Source organism: Anomaloglossus baeobatrachus, chromosome 1 (genome assembly GCF_048569485.1).
Source record: "Anomaloglossus baeobatrachus isolate aAnoBae1 chromosome 1, aAnoBae1.hap1, whole genome shotgun sequence".
In the NCBI taxonomy this organism is placed as follows: Eukaryota; Metazoa; Chordata; class Amphibia; order Anura; family Aromobatidae; genus Anomaloglossus; species Anomaloglossus baeobatrachus.
Window position 1 is genome coordinate 184,151,144 of NC_134353.1, and position 20,194 is coordinate 184,171,337.

The window sequence follows — 20,194 nt, forward strand, 5'->3', positions numbered from 1 at the left end:
TTCGCCATAAGTGTGTCATGACCAGGGCTGTGGAGTCGGAGTCGTGGAGTCTGAGTCGGAGCTCATTTTGGTGGAGTCGGAGTCGGTATAAAATGCACTGACTCCAACTCCTAAAATATATAATAAATTGGGGACAGTAGTGCAATGCAGAATGTGCTGAATATTTTACTAAATAATAACATTTAGTATAATGCTTATATTTAAGTGAAAAATGTATTGTAGTACAATGTGAACATCAGACATTTAATTATTTTTATGATACAATGAAGGGAATTTTGTTACTTACCGTAAATTCCTTTTCTTCTAGCTCTTATTGGGAGACCCAGACGATTGGGGTATAGCTACTGCCCTCCGGAGGCCACACAAAGCACTACACTAAAAAGTGCAAGGCCCCTCCCCCTCTGGCTATACCCCCCCGTGGTATCACGGGTTCTCCAGTTTTAGTGCCAAAGCAAGAAGGAGGAAGCCAATAACTGGTTTAAACAAATTAACTCCGAATAACATCGGAGAACTGAAAAACCGTTCAACATGAACAACATGTGTACCCGCAAACAACCAAGAAATCCCGAAGGACAACAGGGCGGGTGCTGGGTCTCCCAATAAGAGCTAGAAGAAAAGGAATTTACGGTAAGTAACAAAATTCCCTTCTTCTTCAGCGCTCTATTGGGAGACCCAGACGATTGGGACGTCCAAAAGCTGTCCCTGGGTGGGTAAAGAGATACCTCATGTTAGAGCTGCAAAACAGCCCTCCCCTACGGGGATGTCACTGCCGCCTGCAGGACTCTTCTACCTAAGCTGGCATCCGCCGAAGCATAGGCATGCACCTGATAATGTTTGGTGAAAGTGTGCAGACTCGACCAGGTAGCTGCCTGGCACACCTGTTGAGCCGAAGCCTGGTGTCGTAGCGCCCAGGACGCACTCACGGCTCTGGTTGAATGGGCTTTCAGCCCTGAAAGAACCGGAAGCCCTGCAAAACGGTAGGCTTCCAGAATTGGTTCTTTGATCCATCGAGCCAGGGTGGCTTTAGAAGCCTGCAACCTCTTGCGCGTACCAGCGACAAGGGCATCGGAACGGCGTACGGGCGCCGTGCGGGAAATGTAGATTCTGAGTGCTCTCACCAGATCTAGCAAACGTAAATCATTCTCATACCGGTGAACCGGATGAGTGCAAAAGGACGGTAAGGAGATATCCTGATTAAGATGAAACGAGGATACTACCTTAGGGAGAAACTCCGGAATGATGCGCAGCACTACCTTGTCCTGGTGAAACACCAGGAAGGGAGCCTTGGATGACAGAGCTGCCCGCTCAGACACTCGCCGAAGCGATGTGATCGCAACGAGAAACGCCACCTTCTGTGACAGGCGAGAAAAGGAAACTTCCTTCAGAGGCTCGAAAGGCGGCTTCTGGAGAGCAACTAGAACCCTGTTCAGATCCCATGGATCCAACGGCCGCTTGTACGGGGGTACGATATGACAAACCCCCTGCGGGAACGTGCGCACCTTAGAAAGACGTGCTAGACGCTTCTGAAAAAACACGGATAGTGCTGAGACTTGCCCTTTGAGGGAGTCTAGCGACAAGCCCTTTTCTAACTCCTATTGTAGGAAGGAAAGAAAGATAGGCAATGCAAATGGCCAGGGAGACACTCCCTGAGTAGAGCACCAGATTAAGAAAATCTTCCACGTTCTGTGGTAGATCTTAGCAGACGTGGGCTTCCTAGCCTGTCTCATGGTGGCAACGACCCCTTGGGATAATCCTGAAGACGCTAGGATCCAGGACACACAAGCCACACAGTCAGGTTCAGGGCCGCAGAATTCCGATGGAGAAAAACGGCCATTGAGACAGTAAGTCTGGTCGGTCTGGTAGTGACCCCGGTCGGCCGACCGTGATATGCCACAGATCCGGGTACCACGATCTCCTCGGCCAGTCTGGTGCGACGAGTATGACGCGGCTGCAATCGGATCTGATTTTTGCGCAGTACTCTGGGCAAGAGTGCCAGAGGTGGAAACACATATGTGAGCCGGAACTGCGACCAATCTTGCACTAAGGCGTCTGCCGCCAGAGCTCTGTGATCGCGCGATCGTGCCATAAATGCCGGGACCTTGTTGGTGTGCCGAGACGCCATTAGGTCGACGTCCGGCCCCCCCCAGCGGCAACAGATTTCCCGAAACACGTCCGGGTGAAGGGACCATTCCCCCGCGTCCATGCCCTGGCGACTGAGGAAGTCTGCTTCCCAGTTTTCTACGCCCGGGATGTGAACTGCGGATATGGTGGATGCTGTGTCCTCCACCCACATGAGGATTCGCCGGACTTCCTGGAAGGCTGCTGACTGCGTGTCCCTCCTTGGTGGTTGATGTATGCCACCGCTGTGGAGATATCCGACTGGATTCGGATCTGCTCCCTTCTAGCCACTTTTGGAAAGCTAATAGGGTAAGATACCCTGCCCCGATTTCCAGCACATCGAACTGAAGGGTGGACTCCTGCTGAGTCCACGTCCCCTGAGCCATGTGGCGGAGACAAACTGCTCCCCACCCTGACAGACTCGTATCTGTCGTGACCACTGCCCAGGATGGGGGCTATGGCAATGAGGTGGGAATAAGCCACTATTGCAGAGAGTCCTCGGCCGTCAGGGAAAGGGAGACTTCCCGTCCAGGGAGGTTGACTGCCCATCCCATTGGCGGAGAATGTCCCATTGCCGTTGGCGCAGATGAAACTGCGCAAAGAGAACTGCCTCGATGGCTGCCACCATCTTCCTTAGGAAGTGCATGAGGCGCCTTAAGGGGTGCGACTGGCCTTGAAGGAGAGACTGCACCTCTGTCCGCAGTGAACGCTGCTGGTTCAGCGGAAGCTTCACTATGGCTGATAGAGTATGAAACTCCATGCCGAGATACGTTAGTGATTGAGTCGGAGACAGATTTGACCTTGCCCAATTGATGATCCACCCGAAAGTCTGTAGAGTCTCCAGCGTAACATTCAGGCTGCGTTGGCATGCCTCGAGGGAGGTTGCTTTGACGAGTAGATCGTCCAAGTACGGAATCACCGGGTGTCCGTGAGAGTGCAAGACTGCTACCACTGCTGCCATGACCTTGGTGCCCACCCGTGGGGCTGTCGCCAGACTGAATGGCAGAGCTACGAACAGAAGATGTTCGTCTCCTATCACAAAACGTAGAAAACGTTGGTGCTCCGTAGCAATTGGCACGTGGAGATAGGCATCTTTGATGTCTGTTGAGGCAAGGAAGTCTCCTCGAGACATTGAGGCAATGACGGATCGGAGGGATCCCATCCGGAACCGCCTGGCGTTCGCATGCTCGTTGAGCAGTTTCAGAACCAGAACAGGACGGAAGGAACCGTCCATTTTTGGAGCCACAAAGAGATTGGAGTACAAACCCTCGCCCTCGTTCCTGAGGGGGGACAGGGATCACCACTCCTTCTGCTCTTAGAGCGTCCACCGCCTGCAGCAGGGCATCTGCTCGGTGGAGAGGTGGGGCCGTTCTGAAGAATGGAGTCGGAGGACGAGAACAGAACACTGTCCTGTGCACGTGAGCACAATGTCCGTCACCCACCGGTCTGTGACCTGTGGCAGCTAAATGTCGCCAAAGGCGGGGGAGTCTGCCATCAACCGCGGATGCGGAGAGAGAGAGAGAGAGAGCTGAGAGTCCTGAGGAGACCGCCTTGGTAGCGGTTCCTCCGACTGCCTTCCTTGGGCGAGATTGAGCCCGGCCGGAATCTGAGCCCGTCTGAGGTTTTGTAGCCCTTTTGCACGAGGACAATTGGGACCTGCCGGAGCTTGGGAAGGACCGAAACCTCGACTGTACTTTTAGGACAGTATTAACAGGGTAAGTCGCAGTGCAGACATTGCGGGGTTACGGACGCCTCTGCGGTACAGATGTCCCTGCTGAAGGTCAGCTGCGCAAGAACAGCAGAAAAGGTTAGGTTGCCAATACGGCTGTGGATGCCGGAGCAACCGACACGCCGATAGCCTCCTAGACAGATTTCAACCAGAGTCCATCTGTCTGTGAATGCATCTTGAAGTGAAGCCCCATCTCCAGTGCAACTATGGCTCCATATGCAAGCCTGGAGATTGGAGAATCCACCTTTGGACCCTGGGTCCAGCGCTGACCACGTCAGGGGAAAAAAGGGATAACGTGTATCCTAAAAACGTTTGGAGAAGACGCTTATCTGGTAAGCGTGGTGTTCCTGGACTGCTTCTCTGAAGTCAGCGTGGCCAGAAAAATACTCAATATCTGCGTGAGACACTGAAAAGGAACTTCTCCTGTTCGTCTCCTATCTCCACTGGGGGAGCTGAGGGAGAAAGATCCAACCTTCCATTGATGGACGGTATAGGATCATTCCGTATGGCGTTACCACCCGGTGTATCCGGATTGAGAGCGATGTCAGTATCAAAGCCCTGAAGAGCTGCCTTTTGGTCAAGTAGATTGCCTATGGGTGCAAGTCTCTATATTATGACTACTCCGTCCCTGTCCATGGACAGGGTTGACAGGAGGTTTCTTTGGCCACAACTAGTAGAGCCCCGGCAGACGAAGTGCTAGAGACCCCGGCAGACGACGCGCTACAGGGGAGCATGCACACAATGGGACGGTGCCATGAACAGCATCCCATGTAGTAAAAACAGCACTGAAATCTGTGTTGCTTTTTTGCCGCTGCCGACTAGCTATCTAGAAGTATATAGCCAAGATTGGTGACCGTACATTGCAATGTATAGCATACAGGCATAAAGTACAAATGACCACTGCAGCACAAGCAATACAAGCAGCATAGAAGCCTGTGCCCTGGCACCCCTGCTCTTCTGCTGCTGTATACTAGTCATCTAGGGGAATATAGCCCAGAAGAGTGACCCTGCAGTGCAATGTATAGCATACAAGCACAAGTACAAATGAACACTGCAGCACATGCAATCCAAGCAGCCTAGAAGCCTGTGCCCTGGCACCTCTGCTCTTCTGCTGCTGTAGACTGGTCATCTAGGGGAATATAGCCCAGAAGAGTGACCATACAGTGCAATGTATAGCATACAAGCACAAGTACAAATGCACACTGCAGCCCATGCAATACAAGCAGCATAGAAAAAAACCTGTGCCCCAGCACCCTTGGTTTTCTGCTGCTGTAGTCTAGCCATTCCAGAAGAATATAGCTAAGACTAGCGACTGTACAGTGCAATGTATAGCATATCAGCATAAACACAAATGAACACCTCAGTCGTGCAATACAAGCAGCCTAGAAAGCCTGTGCCTTAGCACACCTGCTTTCCTGCTGCTGATGTGTCGCTCCCCAAGCGGGCATATAGCGACCTATGTAGTTAAAAACAACACATGTATACACTGCAGTTATATGTGGTCAGCACTATGTGTGCCGCTTACCGCCCGCCTATAAGCGGGTGTATGATCGCCACCGTCCTGCCTTGGAGCCGAAAGTCCGAGCTCGGACTGCAGTAATGGCTGCCGGCTTCTTCCCCAGCTCGTGTGAGTAGGGGCGGGCCGTGGGCGTGCCCCCAAGTCAGAGCGGGAATCCGGCGTCCGACAGAGTGCAGTGAGAGGGCTGGAGCATGTAAAAAGGCTCCAGCCCTCGGCGCTGCTGATTGCTCAGCGCCTGTCCCCTTCCCTGAGTGACAGGGAGGGGGCGGGAACGAAGCGGCACTAGGCCGCAGAAGCCGGGGACTGGAGTTATAAGCGCCGCCGCCGTAAAAGCGCGGTCGGCGCCCAGTCCCCGGCGAACTACAAGTCCCAGCCGCGCCGCCGCTCCCGGAGCGTCCGGCGCGGTAGTTCCCAAAACACAAAGTCACTCAGCAAAGCTGCAGTGACTGTAACCCTTTACTGTCCCCGGCGCACTAGCACACCCAGCAAGTCTGGAGTGTGCTGTGCCTGTGTGTACGGGGACACTGAGTACCTGTAATGGTGCAGGGCCATGTCCCTGAACGGTACTCCAGCTCCGTATCCAGCAGGTTCAAATGGGTCTGTGGATGGAGCCCGGCGTCAGAGCTTTGAGGCCGGCAGGATCCCACTTCCTCAGAGCCCCTCAGGGGGATGTGGAAGGAAAGCAGCATGTGGGCTCCAGCCTCCGTACCAGCAATAGGTACCTCAACCTTACAACACCATCCAGGGGTGAGAAGGGAGCATGCTGGGGACACTATATGTGTCCTCTTTTCTTCCATCCGAAATAGTCAGCAGCTACTGCTGACTAAAATCTGTGGAGCTATGCGTGGATGTCTGACCTCCTTCGCACACAAAGCTAAAAACTGGAGAACCCGTGATACCACGGGGGGGTATAGCCAGAGGGGGAGGGGCCTTGCACTTTTTAGTGTAGTGCTTTGTGTGGCCTCCGGAGGGCAGTAGCTATACCCCAATCGTCTGGGTCTCCCAATAGAGCGCTGAAGAAAATCAATATATTTGGATAGAACATAAAATATACTTATTAGACTACAACTCTAGAACACAAACTAATAAATTGTAAATATGTAATGCTATATATATATATATATATATATATATATATATATATATATATATATATACACACACATATACATATATGTACACATACACACACACACAAGATAAATACACACACAAGATGTACATGTAATCTACTGTATATTACATATTGTATTACATATTTACAATTTATTACAGTTTGTGTTCTAAAGTTGTATCCAATATATATTTTATGTTCCATCTAAATATCTTGATTATTGTATCATAAACAATATTAAATGTCTGATGTTCACATACACATATTCATGTACTACAATAAATTTTTCACCTAACTATAAGCAATATATGTAGGAGTCGGAGTCGGTGCAAGAGAAATTGAGGAGTCGGAGTCGAAGGTTTGGCTTACCGACTCCACAGCCCTGGTCATGACCATATTTTTTCTTAAAATTTTATTTTCCTCCTCTAAAACCATGGTGCATCTTATGATCCAATGCGTCTTATAGTCTGAAAAATACGGTACTTGATTTTATGAAACTATTTTAAGGGTGCCAACACTTTCGGCCATGACGGTATAAGGCCATGCTTGACGGCAATATATAGTAGCCCCAACTGCACAATACAAGTGATTTAGATGTCAGTGTAATGTAATGTGCTCTAGTGAAATAAGGCAATATTGAGTGGTCTTCCCCATCTTGTGTGGTGTATGGCTAGACGTTCAGTCATACAGACTGTACAGGGAACTGCAGCCGGCCCAACTAAATGGAGGCCGAGGGTCTGTAGAGGGGCGCTGCAAGAAACCAGAGACCTCTCTTCCAACCAGCTGTTGGCCTATCATGACCAGGACAAGCTTAAATCTCTAAAACGTAAAGAAACTGTTTCCACTGACTGGCAGCAAGCGGAGGTATTGAAAACGATAAGGCCCCTTGAACAATGCGCTTTGCCTTACGTTTGGTGGTCCCATTGGTGCATCCGTCCGAACTGCCCCTCCCCCACCCCGCAAAACGTGTTTCAGACGAATGCGCTGACCGGGCCATTGACTGTAATGGAGCAGACTACGTTAGTGTGTGCTCTGTTTTGTACCATTTTCATGCATATACGTTTTCTGCAGGCGGACACCCGAACGTAGCCGATTACATTGTCCGCCTGCAGAAAACGTATATCTGCAAAAATGGTACAAAACTGGGCACACGCTAACTTAGTGTGCTCCATTACAGTCAATGGCCCTGTTGGCGCATGCGTCTGAAACACGCTTTGCGGGGTGGGGGAGGGGCAGTTCAGACGGATGCCCCGACGGGACCTGTGAACGTAAGGCAAAACGCAATGTGAAAGGAGCTAAGAGACAAAAATAAAAAGGATACCAGTATGATCCCGCTGCCACAATTTTATATCTTTTTATCATACGATGATCAAATTTAGCAGAATAAGAGCAGACAATGTCTTCAACAAAAATCTGTAAAATACATATCTGGAAACATGTTTATTGCAATTGCTTCCAAGACAAGGTGGCCCTAAAAGTTCTGAGCTTCAGCTGGGCCCTACATTTATTAGGAGTTACTCATATGTGAGCAATTTGGGAGAACGGCACCATGAAATGCCCTATTAGGGTGCCGCAGTGGTGCACATACCATTCATTGTCTATTGGACTGCTGAAAATATTAGGGGGCTGTTTTTGGATAACTCTATGGACTTTTTACAGGCATTTTGGAGCTTGTTCTTAAAATTGTTGGGGAGCCCAGAAATCGTGTACCTAGCGATCAGGACATTACCACCTATCAAGATGGGAGTGAAGGCACCCATACACCTTAAAGTTGGCCAAATCACCGATATCTTCAGAGGACGTTGGGTGTAAAGGCACCTTTACACACTGAGACTTTCTAGCGATCCCACCAGCGATCCCAACCTGGCCGGGATCGCTACAAAGTCTCTGGTGAGCTGTCAAACAGGCAGACCTGGCCAACGACGCAACAGCGATCTGGACCTGTAGAACGACCTAGGTAGTCATTGGGGACGTTGTAAAGCAGCTTTTTGAAAGGGAAGTCGCTAACGAAGTCGCTGTAAAGTCCCCTTTACACACTGAGACTTTGCTGCACAGCGGGAAACAAAGGACCAAAGAATGGTCCTGAACGATTTGTAGCGATCAGCAACTTCACAGCAGGGGCCAGGTCGCTGATGTGTTTCACACACTGCAATGTCGCTGGGGAGGTCGCTATTACGTCACAAAACCGGTGACGTTACAGCGATGTCGTTTGCGATGTTGCAGTGTGTAAAGCCACCTTAAGGATGGGTCAGAGATAAGCCACCATCAGATCGCTCAGAAGACAAGCTCAGCTCTGCTATGTATGCATAAGTCAGGTAAGGTGACTACCAGCAGCGGTCATGTGTACGGCCAGCGGTGCCCTCAATAATGAGAGTGTCCGGTAACTTATTGTTTGCTACTTGAACATCAGCCTTGTATTATTTTGTTCTTCTCTACCGCTAGGTGTGAAGACTGGTCATGCAGTTGTGTCAGTGCTGGGATGAGCCTCATACATCGCAGCAAACCTCTGTTTATCAGCACAACACAGAAGCTGCTACAATAACGCACGGCGGAGGAAAACATCCACATCCTCCTTTCCCACAAAACAGGAAAAGCCGATGTATTATACCCAACCGGAAGCACATGGTATATCCTGAGTAATGCTCGGCCACACCGCAACATCCAGACAAGAATCAGCAGATGGATTTAGGGTTAACTGATGCTCAAAAGTTAATATTTTTCTAAGTCCTATGTGTTATTTGCTTTTCATATTGTCACACTTCATATTTGTTGGAATATTTCCTCTTATAGACCTTGTTTTGAGCATCAGTTTGCGTTATATATAGTGCACTGTGACATAATAGCTGGTAATCTCTTCACATGTTTGTGAGTAGGGGGATATATCCCCCGGGAATCGTATCTGTCTGCAAATGGTGTCAGAGAGCTACTCCAGGGGAAAAACAGGATTGTTAGGCTCATGATTGGTGGGCATGCTTTTCTCCGAACGCTCGGGATATGGGCCCAGTCCATCAATGTGGCCACACCGGTGATCCGAAATCTGACTTTGGGTCAGAGCAAAACAGAAACACACCCTAAGGACTATACCCTGTAGGAATCCATGTCCACTCCTCAACACTGAAATGCTGACACACATTGTCGCCGGCGTTGTGAGCAGCCTGTGTGGCTATTTTCTACAGGCTGCTCTCTGGTCCTGCTAGCCTAGGAGGATAAGCGACTCCGGGCCTTTTACAACATTGCCAGATTCACACTAACATACGGTGAAGAGGTGATAAATTTCCCCTCAAATAACAGAGGGAATCCAGCAGCCCTGTAGATTACCACAATGGAAATATCTGCCATGCACAGACCCTGACGCCGGTCACAAAACACACACTATGGCGGCCAGAGGTGGTTTCCATTGGAAATGTGATAAATATCAGATTTCTGGAATGAGAGCTGCCTGCCCAGCCTTTACTGTAACACACTTGCTTCCCCTTGATCCAGCTCATGTACAGCAGCGCCGAGGCACCAGAGGCCACAATGCTGAGCATCTAATCTACCAGGCCGTAACTACTGGTCTGTAATAAATCCCATTAGACATTTTTTGGCATGTCAGAAGGTGCCATTGCTGGTGGTCGGTGCAATCTGTGCCCACCAATTAGTTGGCAGTGATTGTAAGATATCCAGTGACAATCACCCCTTCCTTTCAGTAATGGGCGAGCGCCACAGGGTAACAAGTGCGCGGCCGTGTGACACACCGGCCCCACAGGGTAACAAGTGCGCGGCCGTGTGACACACCGGCCCCACAGGGTAACAAGTGCGCGGCCGTGTGACAGACCAGCCCCACAGGGTAACAAGTGCGCGGCCGTGTGACAGACCAGCCCCACAGGGTAACAAGTGCGCGGCCGTGTGACAGACCAGCCCCACAGGGTAACAAGTGCGTGGCCGTGTGACACACCAGCCCCACAGGGTAACAAGTGCGTGGCCGTGTGACACACCAGCCCCACAGGGTAACAAGTGCGTGGCCGTGTGACAGATCAGCCCCAAAGGGTAACAAGTGCGCGGCCGTGTGACAGACCAGCCCCAAAGGGTAACAAGTGCGCGGCCGTGTGACACACCGGCCCCACAGGGTAACAAGTGCGCAGTCGTGTGACAGACCAGCCCCACAGGGTAACAAGTGCGCGGCCGTGTGACACACCAGCCCCACAGGGTAACAAGTGCGCAGTCGTGTGACAGACCAGCCCCACAGGGTAACAAGTGCACGGCCGTGTGACACACCAGCCCCACAGGGTAACAAGTGCACGGCCGTGTGACACACCAGCCCCACAGGGTAACAAGTGCGCGGCCGTGTGACACACCAGCCCCACAGGGTAACAAGTGCGTGGCCGTGTGACAGATCAGCCCCACAGGGTAACAAGTGCGCGGCCGTGTGACAGACCAGCCCCACAGGGTAACAAGTGCGTGGCCGTGTGACAGACCAGCCCCACAGGGTAACAAGTGCGTGGCCGTGTGACAGATCAGCCCCACAGGGTAACAAGTGCGTGGCCGTGTGACAGACCAGCCCCACAGGGTAACAAGTGCGCGGCCGTGTGACAGACCATAAAGGTGTGAAATAAAATTACAACTAAAAATAGAGTGATTAAATCTAGTACGCTGGTGCTTTTGGTCAGGAGATGGATGCAGGGCGTCCCCCAAGTGTCCGACTGACAGGACTCGCTCCATCCATTAGGAAAGCAGCAATAGCCAAGTGCCTACAGGACAGACACCACGAAGTACCATAAATGTCCCCAATGGGAAAACCATAAGCTCCAGGGCCAATATACACATCCCAGAACAATTGTATGGCAGCGTCAAGCGGATGGGGCACACTGGCATCACACACATGGATACGTATAATGGGGAGGGCACAGATGGGGCACACTGGCATCACACACACATGGAGACGTATAATGGGGAGGGCACAGATGGGGCACACTGGCATCACACACGGATACGTATAATGGGGAGGGCACAGATGGGGCACACTGGCATCACACACATGGAGACGTATAATGGGGAGGGCACAGATGGGGCACACTGGCATCACACACATGGATACGTATAATGGGGAGGGCACAGATGGGGCACACTGGCATCACACACGGATACGTATAATGGGGAGGGCACAGATGGGGCACACTGGCATCACACACATGGAGACGTATAATGGGGAGGGCACAGATGGGGCACACTGGCATCACACACATGGATACGTATAATGGGGAGGGCACAGATGGGGCACACTGGCATCACACACATGGATACGTATAATGGGGAGGGCACAGATGGGGCACACTGGCATCACACACATGGAGACGTATAATGGGGAGGGCACAGATGGGGCACACTGGCATCACACACATGGAGACGTATAATGGGGAGGGCACAGATGGGGCACACTGGCATCACACACATGGAGACGTATAATGGGGAGGGCACAGATGGGGCACACTGGCATCACACACACATGGAGACGTATAATGGGGAGGGCACAGATGGGGCACACGCATCACACACATGGATACATATAATGGGGAGGGCACAGATGGGGCACACTGGCATCACACACATGGATACGTATAATGGGGAGGGCACAGATGGGGCACACTGGCATCACACACATGGATACGTATAATGGGGAGGGCACAGATGGGGCACACTGGCATCACACACATGGATACGTATAATGGGGAGGGCACAGATGGGGCACATTGGCATCACACACATGGAGACGTATAATGGGGAGGGCACAGATGGGGCACACTGGCATCACACACATGGATACATATAATGGGGAGGGCACAGATGGGGCACATTGGCATCACACACACATGGAGACGTATAATGGGGAGGGCACAGATGGGGCACACTGGCATCACACACATGGATACATATAATGGGGAGGGCACAGATGGGGCACACTGGCATCACACACATGGAGACGTATAATGGGGAGGGCACAGATGGGGCACACTGGCTTCACACACATGGATACATATAATGGGGAGGGCACAGATGGGGCACACTGGCATCACACACATGGAGACGTATAATGGGGAGGGCACAGATGGGGCACACTGGCATCACACACATGGAGACGTATAATGGGGAGGGCACAGATGGGGCACATTGGCATCACACACACATGGAGACGTATAATGGGGAGGGCACAGATGGGGCACACTGGCATCACACACATGGATACATATAATGGGGAGGGCACAGATGGGGCACACTGGCATCACACACACATGGAGACGTATAATGGGGAGGGCACAGATGGGGCACATTGGCATCACACACACATGGAGACGTATAATGGGGAGGGCACAGATGGGGCACACTGGCATCACACAGGATAGAGATGTGATGTATAGTGAGTGGCACAGACAGGTCCTTGGCATCATACACTCTATAGATGTGAGGGCACAGGTGGCGCTTACACTGCGGTGGCAGGAGACGTCTCCATGCTGCTGGCGGAGGTAGCGCTGCGGGCAGATGTCAGCACCATTCCAGGGCTGGCAGAGCGGAGACCCCGCAGCAGCAGTGCTCGGCTCTCCCGCTCACTCCATGGCCACCTCCGAGAGGATGCGCTGCTCGCTGTAATCCCCGCCGGCCGGCTCTGTCTCCCCGGTGCTGCCGCTCCCGTCCGCCCTCCGCTCAACCGGCTGTCCGGAGTCTATGTGAGCGGGTTACTACGAGCCGCTGTGCGCGCTGTATCAACATCCTGATCTCGCATCTCGTGAGCCAATTAGGACGGCGTTATCAGAAAGCAGTGGCGCCCTCTGGCTGTGGAAGACCTACAGTGCGAGTACAGTGACCGGATGCTGTCATGTGCACTGTGCGGGCAAGCGGTTGCACCTTATCGCACTGGGCAGAAGCAGAAGCATAAGCAGAAGCAGAAGCAGCGGGGCAGGGGCAGGAGCAGAGGCTGCGCGGACGAAGGCAGGGGCAGAGGCTGCGCGGACGAAGGCAGGGGCAGAGGCAGAGGCAGAGGCTGCGCGGACGAAGGCAGGGGCAGAGGCAGAGGCAGAGGCTGCGCGGACGAAGGCAGGGGCAGAGGCTGCGCGGACGAAGGCAGGGGCAGAGGCTGCGCGGACGAAGACAGGGGCAGAGGCTGCGCGGACGAAGGCAGGGGCAGAGGCTGCGCGGACAGGGCAGGGGCTGCGCGGACGAGGCAGGGGCAGAGGCTGCGCGGACGGGGCAGGGGCAGAGGCTGCGCGGACGAGGCAGGGGCAGAGGCTGCGCGGACGAGGCAGGGGCAGAGGCTGCGCGGGCGAGGCAGAGGCTGCGCGGACGGGGCAGGGGCAGAGGCTGCGCGGACAGGGCAGAGGCTGCGCGGACGAGGCAGGGGCAGAGGCTGCGCGGACGGGGCAGAGGCTGCGTGGACAGGGCAGAGGCTGGGCGGGGCAGGGGTTCCACAGACTGGGCAGGAGCAGAGGCTGCACGGACGGGGCAGAGGCTGCACGGACAGGGCAGAAGCTGCGCGGGCAGGGGCAGAGGCTGCGCGGACAAGGCAGGGGCAGAGGCTGCGCGGGCGAGGCAGGGGCAGAGGCTGCGCGGGCGGGGCAGGGGCAGAGGCTGCGCGGACGAGGCAGGGGCAGAGGCTGCGCGGACGAGGCAGAGGCTGCGCGGACGAGGCAGAGGCTGCGCGGACGGGGCAGAGGCTGCGTGGACAGGGCAGAGGCTGGGCGGGGCAGGGGTTCCACAGACGGGGCAGGAGCAGAGGCTGCACGGACGGGGCAGAGGCTGCACGGACGGGGCAGAGGCTGCGCGGGCAGGGCAGAGGCTGCGCGGACAAGGCAGGGGCAGAGGCTGCGCGGGCAGGGGCAGAGGCTGCGCGGACAAGGCAGGGGCAGAGGCTGCGCGGACGGAGCAGAGGCTGCGCGGGGCAGAGGCTACGAGGCAGAGGCGGGGCAGCGGCTGCGCGGGTGGGGCAGAGGCTGCGCAGGCGGGGCAGGGGCTCCACAGACGGGGCAGGAGCAGAGGCTGCGCGGACGAGGCTGGGCGGCAGAGGCTGCGCGGACGGGGCAGAGGCTGCGCAGACAAGGCTGGGCTGTGCGGGTGTAAAGTAGGCGTGGGGCAGAGGCTGCGCAGGCGGGGCAGGAGCAGAGGCTGCGCGGACGGGGCAGAGGCTGCACGGGCAGGGGCAGCGGCTGCGCGGACAAGGCAGGGGCAGAGGCTGCGCGGGCGAGGCAGGGGCAGAGGCTGCGCGGGCGGGGCAGGGGCAGAGGCTGCGCAGGCGGGGCAGGGGCTCCACAGACGGGGCAGGAGCAGAGGCTGCGCGGACGCGGCAGAGGCTGCACGGGCAGGGGCAGCGGCTGCGCGGACGAGGCAGGGGCAGAGGCTGCGCGGGCGAGGCAGGGGCAGAGGCTGCGCGGGCGGGGCAGGGGCAGAGGCTGCGCGGGCGGGGCAGGGGCAGAGGCTGCGCGGGCGGGGCAGGGGCAGAGGCTGCGCGGACGAAGGCAGGGGCAGAGGCTGCGCGGACGAAGGCAGGGGCAGAGGCTGCGCGGACGAAGGCAGGGGCAGAGGCTGCGCGGACGAAGGCAGGGGCAGAGGCTGCGCGGACGAAGGCAGGGGCAGAGGCTGCGCGGACGAAGGCAGGGGCAGAGGCAGAGGCTGCGCGGACGAAGGCAGGGGCAGAGGCTGCGCGGACGAAGACAGGGGCAGAGGCTGCGCGGACGAAGGCAGGGGCAGAGGCTGCGCGGACAGGGCAGGGGCTGCGCGGACGAGGCAGGGGCAGAGGCTGCGCGGACAAGGCAGGGGCAGAGGCTGCGCGGGCAAGGCAGAGGCTGCGCGGACGGGGCAGGGGCAGAGGCTGCGCGGACAGGGCAGAGGCTGCGCGGACGAGGCAGGGGCAGAGGCTGCGCGGACGGGGCAGAGGCTGCGCGGACAGGGCAGAGGCGGGGCAGGGGTTCCACAGACGGGGCAGGAGCAGAGGCTGCACGGACGGGGCAGAGGCTGCACGGACGGGGCAGGGGCAGAAGCTGCGCGGACAAGGCAGGGGCAGAGGCTGCGCGGGCAGGGCAGAGGCTGCGCGGACAAGGCAGGGGCAGAGGCTGCGCGGGGCAGAGGCTACGAGGCAGAGGCCGCACGGACGGGGCAGAGGCGGGGCAGCGGCTGTGCGGGTGGGGCAGAGGCTGCGCAGGCGGGGCAGGGGCTCCACAGACGGGGCAGGAGCAGAGGCTGCGCGGACGAGGCAGAGGCTGGGCGGCAGAGGCAGAGGCTGCGCGGACGGGGCAGAGGCTGCGCAGACAAGGCTGGGCTGTGCGGGTGTAAAGTAGGCATGGGGCGGTAGTCACGGGCGAGGGATTCCCTCTGGTAGGGGCCTCAGCTGCACGTCACAGGAAAAGTGTTTTGGCCCAGGCTGGGTGTGTGGATAGGTGCAATGCTGTTCATAACTTTCAGAGGACGCTTCTCGCCGTTGTCTTACAGTCGGTTGTCGGAAACCTATCTTACAACATCCTATGTCATAACTTTATATGGCTACCAGCACTGCTACAGTGCCTTGCGAAAGTATTTGGCCCCCTATAATTTTTTCAACCTTTTTCCACATTTCAGGCTTCAAACATAAAGATAAAAATTTTAATGTTATGTTGAAGAATCAACAACAAGTGGGACACAATTGTGAAGTTGAACAAAATGTATCGCTTATTTTAAATTTTTGTAAAAAAATAAACTGAAAAGTGGGGCGTGCAATATTATTCGTCCCCTTTACTTTCAGTGCAGCAAACTCACTCCAGAAGTTCATTGAGGATCTCTGAATGATCCAATGTTGTCCTAAATGACTGATGATGATAAATATAAGCCACCTGTGTGTAATCTAGTCTCCGTATAAATGCACCTGCTCTGTGATAGTCTCAGTGTTCTGTTTAAAGCGCAGATCGCATCATGAAGACCATCATGAAGAGAAGTTTAAAGCCGGATTTGGTTGCAAAACGATTTCCAAAACTTCAAACATCCCAAGAAGCACTGTGCAAGCGTTCATATTGAAATGGAAGGAGTATCATACCACTGCAAATCTCCCAAGACCCGGCCGTCCCTCAAAAATGTCATGTCAAACAAGGAGAAGACTGATCAGAGATGCAGCCAAGAGGCCCATGATCACTCTGGATGAACTGCAGAGATCTACAGCTGAGGTAGGAGAGTCTGTCCATAGGACTACAATCAGTCGTACACTGCACAAATCTGGCCTTTATGGAAAAGTGGCAATGAGAAAGCCATTTCTCAAAGATATCCATAAAAAGTGTTGTTTAAAGGTTGCCACGTCCACCTGGGAGACACACCAAACGTGGAAGAATATGCTCTGGTCAGATAAAACCAAAATCAAACTTTTTGGGCACAATGCCAAATGATATGTTTGGCGTAAAGCAACACAGCTCATGACCCTGAACACACCATCCCCACTGTTAAACATGGTGGTGGCAGCATCATGGTTTGGGCCTGCTTTGCTTCAGCAGGGACAGGGAAGATGGTTAAAATTGATGGGAAGATAGATGGTGCCAAATACATGACCATTCTTGAAGAAAACCTGTTGGAGTCTGCAAAAGACCTGAGACTGGGACGGAGATTTGTCTTCCAACAAGACAACGATCCCAAACATAAAGCAAAATCTACAATGGAATGGTTCACAAATAAACGTATCCAGGTGTTAGAATGGCCAAGTCAAAGTCCAGACCTGAATCCAATCGAGAATCTGTGGAAAGAGTTGAAAGCTGCTGTTCACAAACGCTCTTCATCCAACCTCACTCAGCTCGAGCTGTTTGCAAAGGAAGAATGGGCAAGAATTTCAGTCTCTCGATGTGCAAAACTGATAGACACATACCCCAAGCGACTTGCAGCTGTAATCGCAGCAAAAGGTGGCGCTACAAAGTATTAACTTAAAGGGGATGAATAATATTGCACGCTCCACTTTTCAGTTATTTATTTTTTTAAAAAGTTTAAAATAAGCAATAAATTTCTTTCAACTTCACAATTGTGTCCCACTTGTTGTTGATTCTTCACCATAAAATTAAAATTTTTATCTTTATGTTTGAAGCCTGAAATGTGGGAAAAGTTTGAAAAATTCAAGGGGACCGAATACTTTCGCAAGGCACTTTACATGTATACATTATTCTACATCTTAGGCATTCCTAAGTTTTACATTACATCACTTTATATCTTGTCACATATATATTTAGGCACATATTTGGTGTCTTCAGGGGTAGCAACCATCTTACATTCCACCCCTCTTGAATATGGCCGTCACCGATCATTTTTGTTTCCTAATTCAATAGTACACTTGAAAATAAGGAACTTTGTAATAAATCTTATTAGAGGAATCTGCTTCTTCCTTTGTTAGAATTGATCAGCCATTATCAAAACTCTCAAGTCTGGGGTAAAATCTGTATTCAGTGAAGACTTTCCCATTATTGAGATAGGAGATGAGAGCTGCTAGATAGAATTGAGAGGAGCAGGGACAAGCTCTGCCTGTAGCTCCTCCCGTCTACATAGAATTGTATCCATAGCATCTGCCATCTTCTATCTCAGTAATGGGAAAGTCTTCACTGAATACAGATTTTACTTTAGAATTTAAAATTTTGATAATGACTGATCAATTCTGGCAGAGAAAGAAGTAAATCTGTCTGATAAGATATATTACAGAGTTGCTTATTTCCATATGTACTATTGATTTATGAAATCTCCATTCCAGAAGCTGAAGAGGGGTCATCCCTTGTTGCAGGTCGCTACAACCCCGGTCCCACTGGTTTGGAATCCCGCAACAAGTGTCCAAGTTCTTTTAAAGAAATAGGCTGTAGGCCATAGTCCAGCTCTCCCATCTAGTACAAGATGAGGGCACAGTCTTTCAATGTTTCACAAAAGTCCCAAGGGCTCACACGATGCAGTCCTTCTTTGAAAGCCAGGCAAAGTCTCAAACCATGGACCTGGCAGACACATCGGATCATCTGCTTCCTCTCCTCCCCTTTCCCTCAACAACAGTCTACCTGCCCCCGACCTGAGGAGAGTAAAGCGGGCTTTACACTCTGCGACAACGCTTAAGCGATCTCGTTGGGGTCACGGAATTTGTGACGCACATCCGGCCGCTTTAGCGATGTTGTTGCGTGTGACACCTATGAGCGATTTTAAATCATCGGAAAAATGTTCAAAATCGCTCATCGGTGACGTGCCCCCCTGTTCTCGAATATCGTTGCTGCTCGGTGTTCGAAGTAGTTTGTCGCTCCTGCGGCAGCACACATCGCTATGTGTGACACCGCAGGAACGAGGAACCTCACCTTACCTGTGACCGCCCGCAATGAGGAAGGAAGGAGGTGGGCGGGATGTTACGTCCTGCTCATCTCCACCCCTCCGCTTCTATTGGGCAGCGGTTCACTGACGCTGCTGTGACGTCGCTGTGACGCTTAACGAACCGCCTCCTTAGAAAGGAGGCGGTTCGCCGGTGACAGCGACGTCGCCAGGCAGGTAAGTAGTGTGACGGGTCCACACGATGTTGTGAGCCACGGGCAGCGATTTGCCCATGTCGCACAACCGATGGAGGCGGGTATGCACGCTAGCGATATCGGTCACGATATTGCAGCGTGTAAAGCAGCCTTAATAGGTTTCTACTCTCCCCCTCCCCCAACATTGGCCCTGGTGGTGGGGCAAAGTCCACTGGATTCAGAGTCCTTATGGACCAGGCAGAGCCCATATCAGGGGCTGGTTAAGTCCACTGATGTAATAGGGACAGAAATAAATATGGTAAAGTCCATGCAAATGGCGTACTACCCACTCACAGCTCCTAAATCCAGCAGGGGGTGAGTAAATGTTGCACAAAAGAAACTGGGAGGGAAAAGGACAAATATCTTCGGCCATACTTTATACTGCGGCCACTTGCAGACCCAGATCCCCCATTTTCTCCTCCTGAATGAAGTTGTACAATCTCTTGAGGTACAACTGCTGCACAATTCCATAACTCACTCGGCCACTGACTGCTCCAACTTCAGAATCTGTATCCTGGATCTCAGGCTCCATCAAACTGCATGACTGCACTCCTCTCAAAGAATACACCACAACGCTCCATCTTCTTTTTACGGTCACTAGCAATGGCGCTGTCTTTCTCTGTTTTAGGCGTTTTCTTGCCCTGCTCCACCTCTTTCGGCTCAGCTGCCTGTTTCTTTAGAGTTGCTTCCTGTTCTCCATCAGCTTGCTACAATGGGCAGGGTCTCACCTTCTTCCGCTCTCTCCAGGGGTGGGCACTGTTCAACACAGACCAGCATCTGCAGTCACAGTTCCTCCTCCTGCAGGCAAAGTTTTTGGAGGGCACACTTTCACTCTGTTTCCGCCCACAATGGGCGAGGTCTTCTTTTAGATAAAAGCACGTTATTAAAAAACATTATGATAATACTTACAGGTCCCGCGACGCGTCCTGCAGACTCTGCCTCCAAGCGCTTCTGCGTCCGTCCGATCATTGCTATGCCACCCGGTAAGCACCTCTGGCTAAAAGGACCTGCCATGACCGTGACGTCATACCCATGTGACCAGTCACGTGTGAATGGTGTATTACCTCATTGGCTACAGACTGGTCACGTAAGTATGATGTCATCAAACATCCTGGTGCGCCGTGATGCTAGTTTCGTATCACATCACAGCGTACAATCTCCCGACAGCAGCAGGTGAGCTGCGTTTATTTCCATGCAGTTGAGTCGCTCCTGTCCTGAAA

General features: G+C 53.1%; 1 protein-coding gene across 3 annotated transcripts in view; it reads right to left on the reverse strand.

The window, feature by feature from the left end:
* The window catches only part of KLHL2 (kelch like family member 2), a 268,283-nt gene that overhangs the window by 169,014 nt on the left and 79,075 nt on the right, over positions 1-20,194 (reverse strand). The window contains exon 1 of one of the 3 annotated variants that reach the window (XM_075347331.1): positions 12,942-13,279. The exons of 1 other annotated variant lie outside the window; for it this stretch is intronic. In XM_075347331.1, coding sequence (XP_075203446.1) covers positions 12,942-13,009 — 68 coding nt within the window. In that variant the 5' untranslated portion in view covers positions 13,010-13,279. Of the gene's footprint in view, positions 1-12,941; positions 13,314-20,194 lie in introns of those variants that run through there. One more of the 3 variants, XM_075347344.1, reaches the window with a different exon arrangement.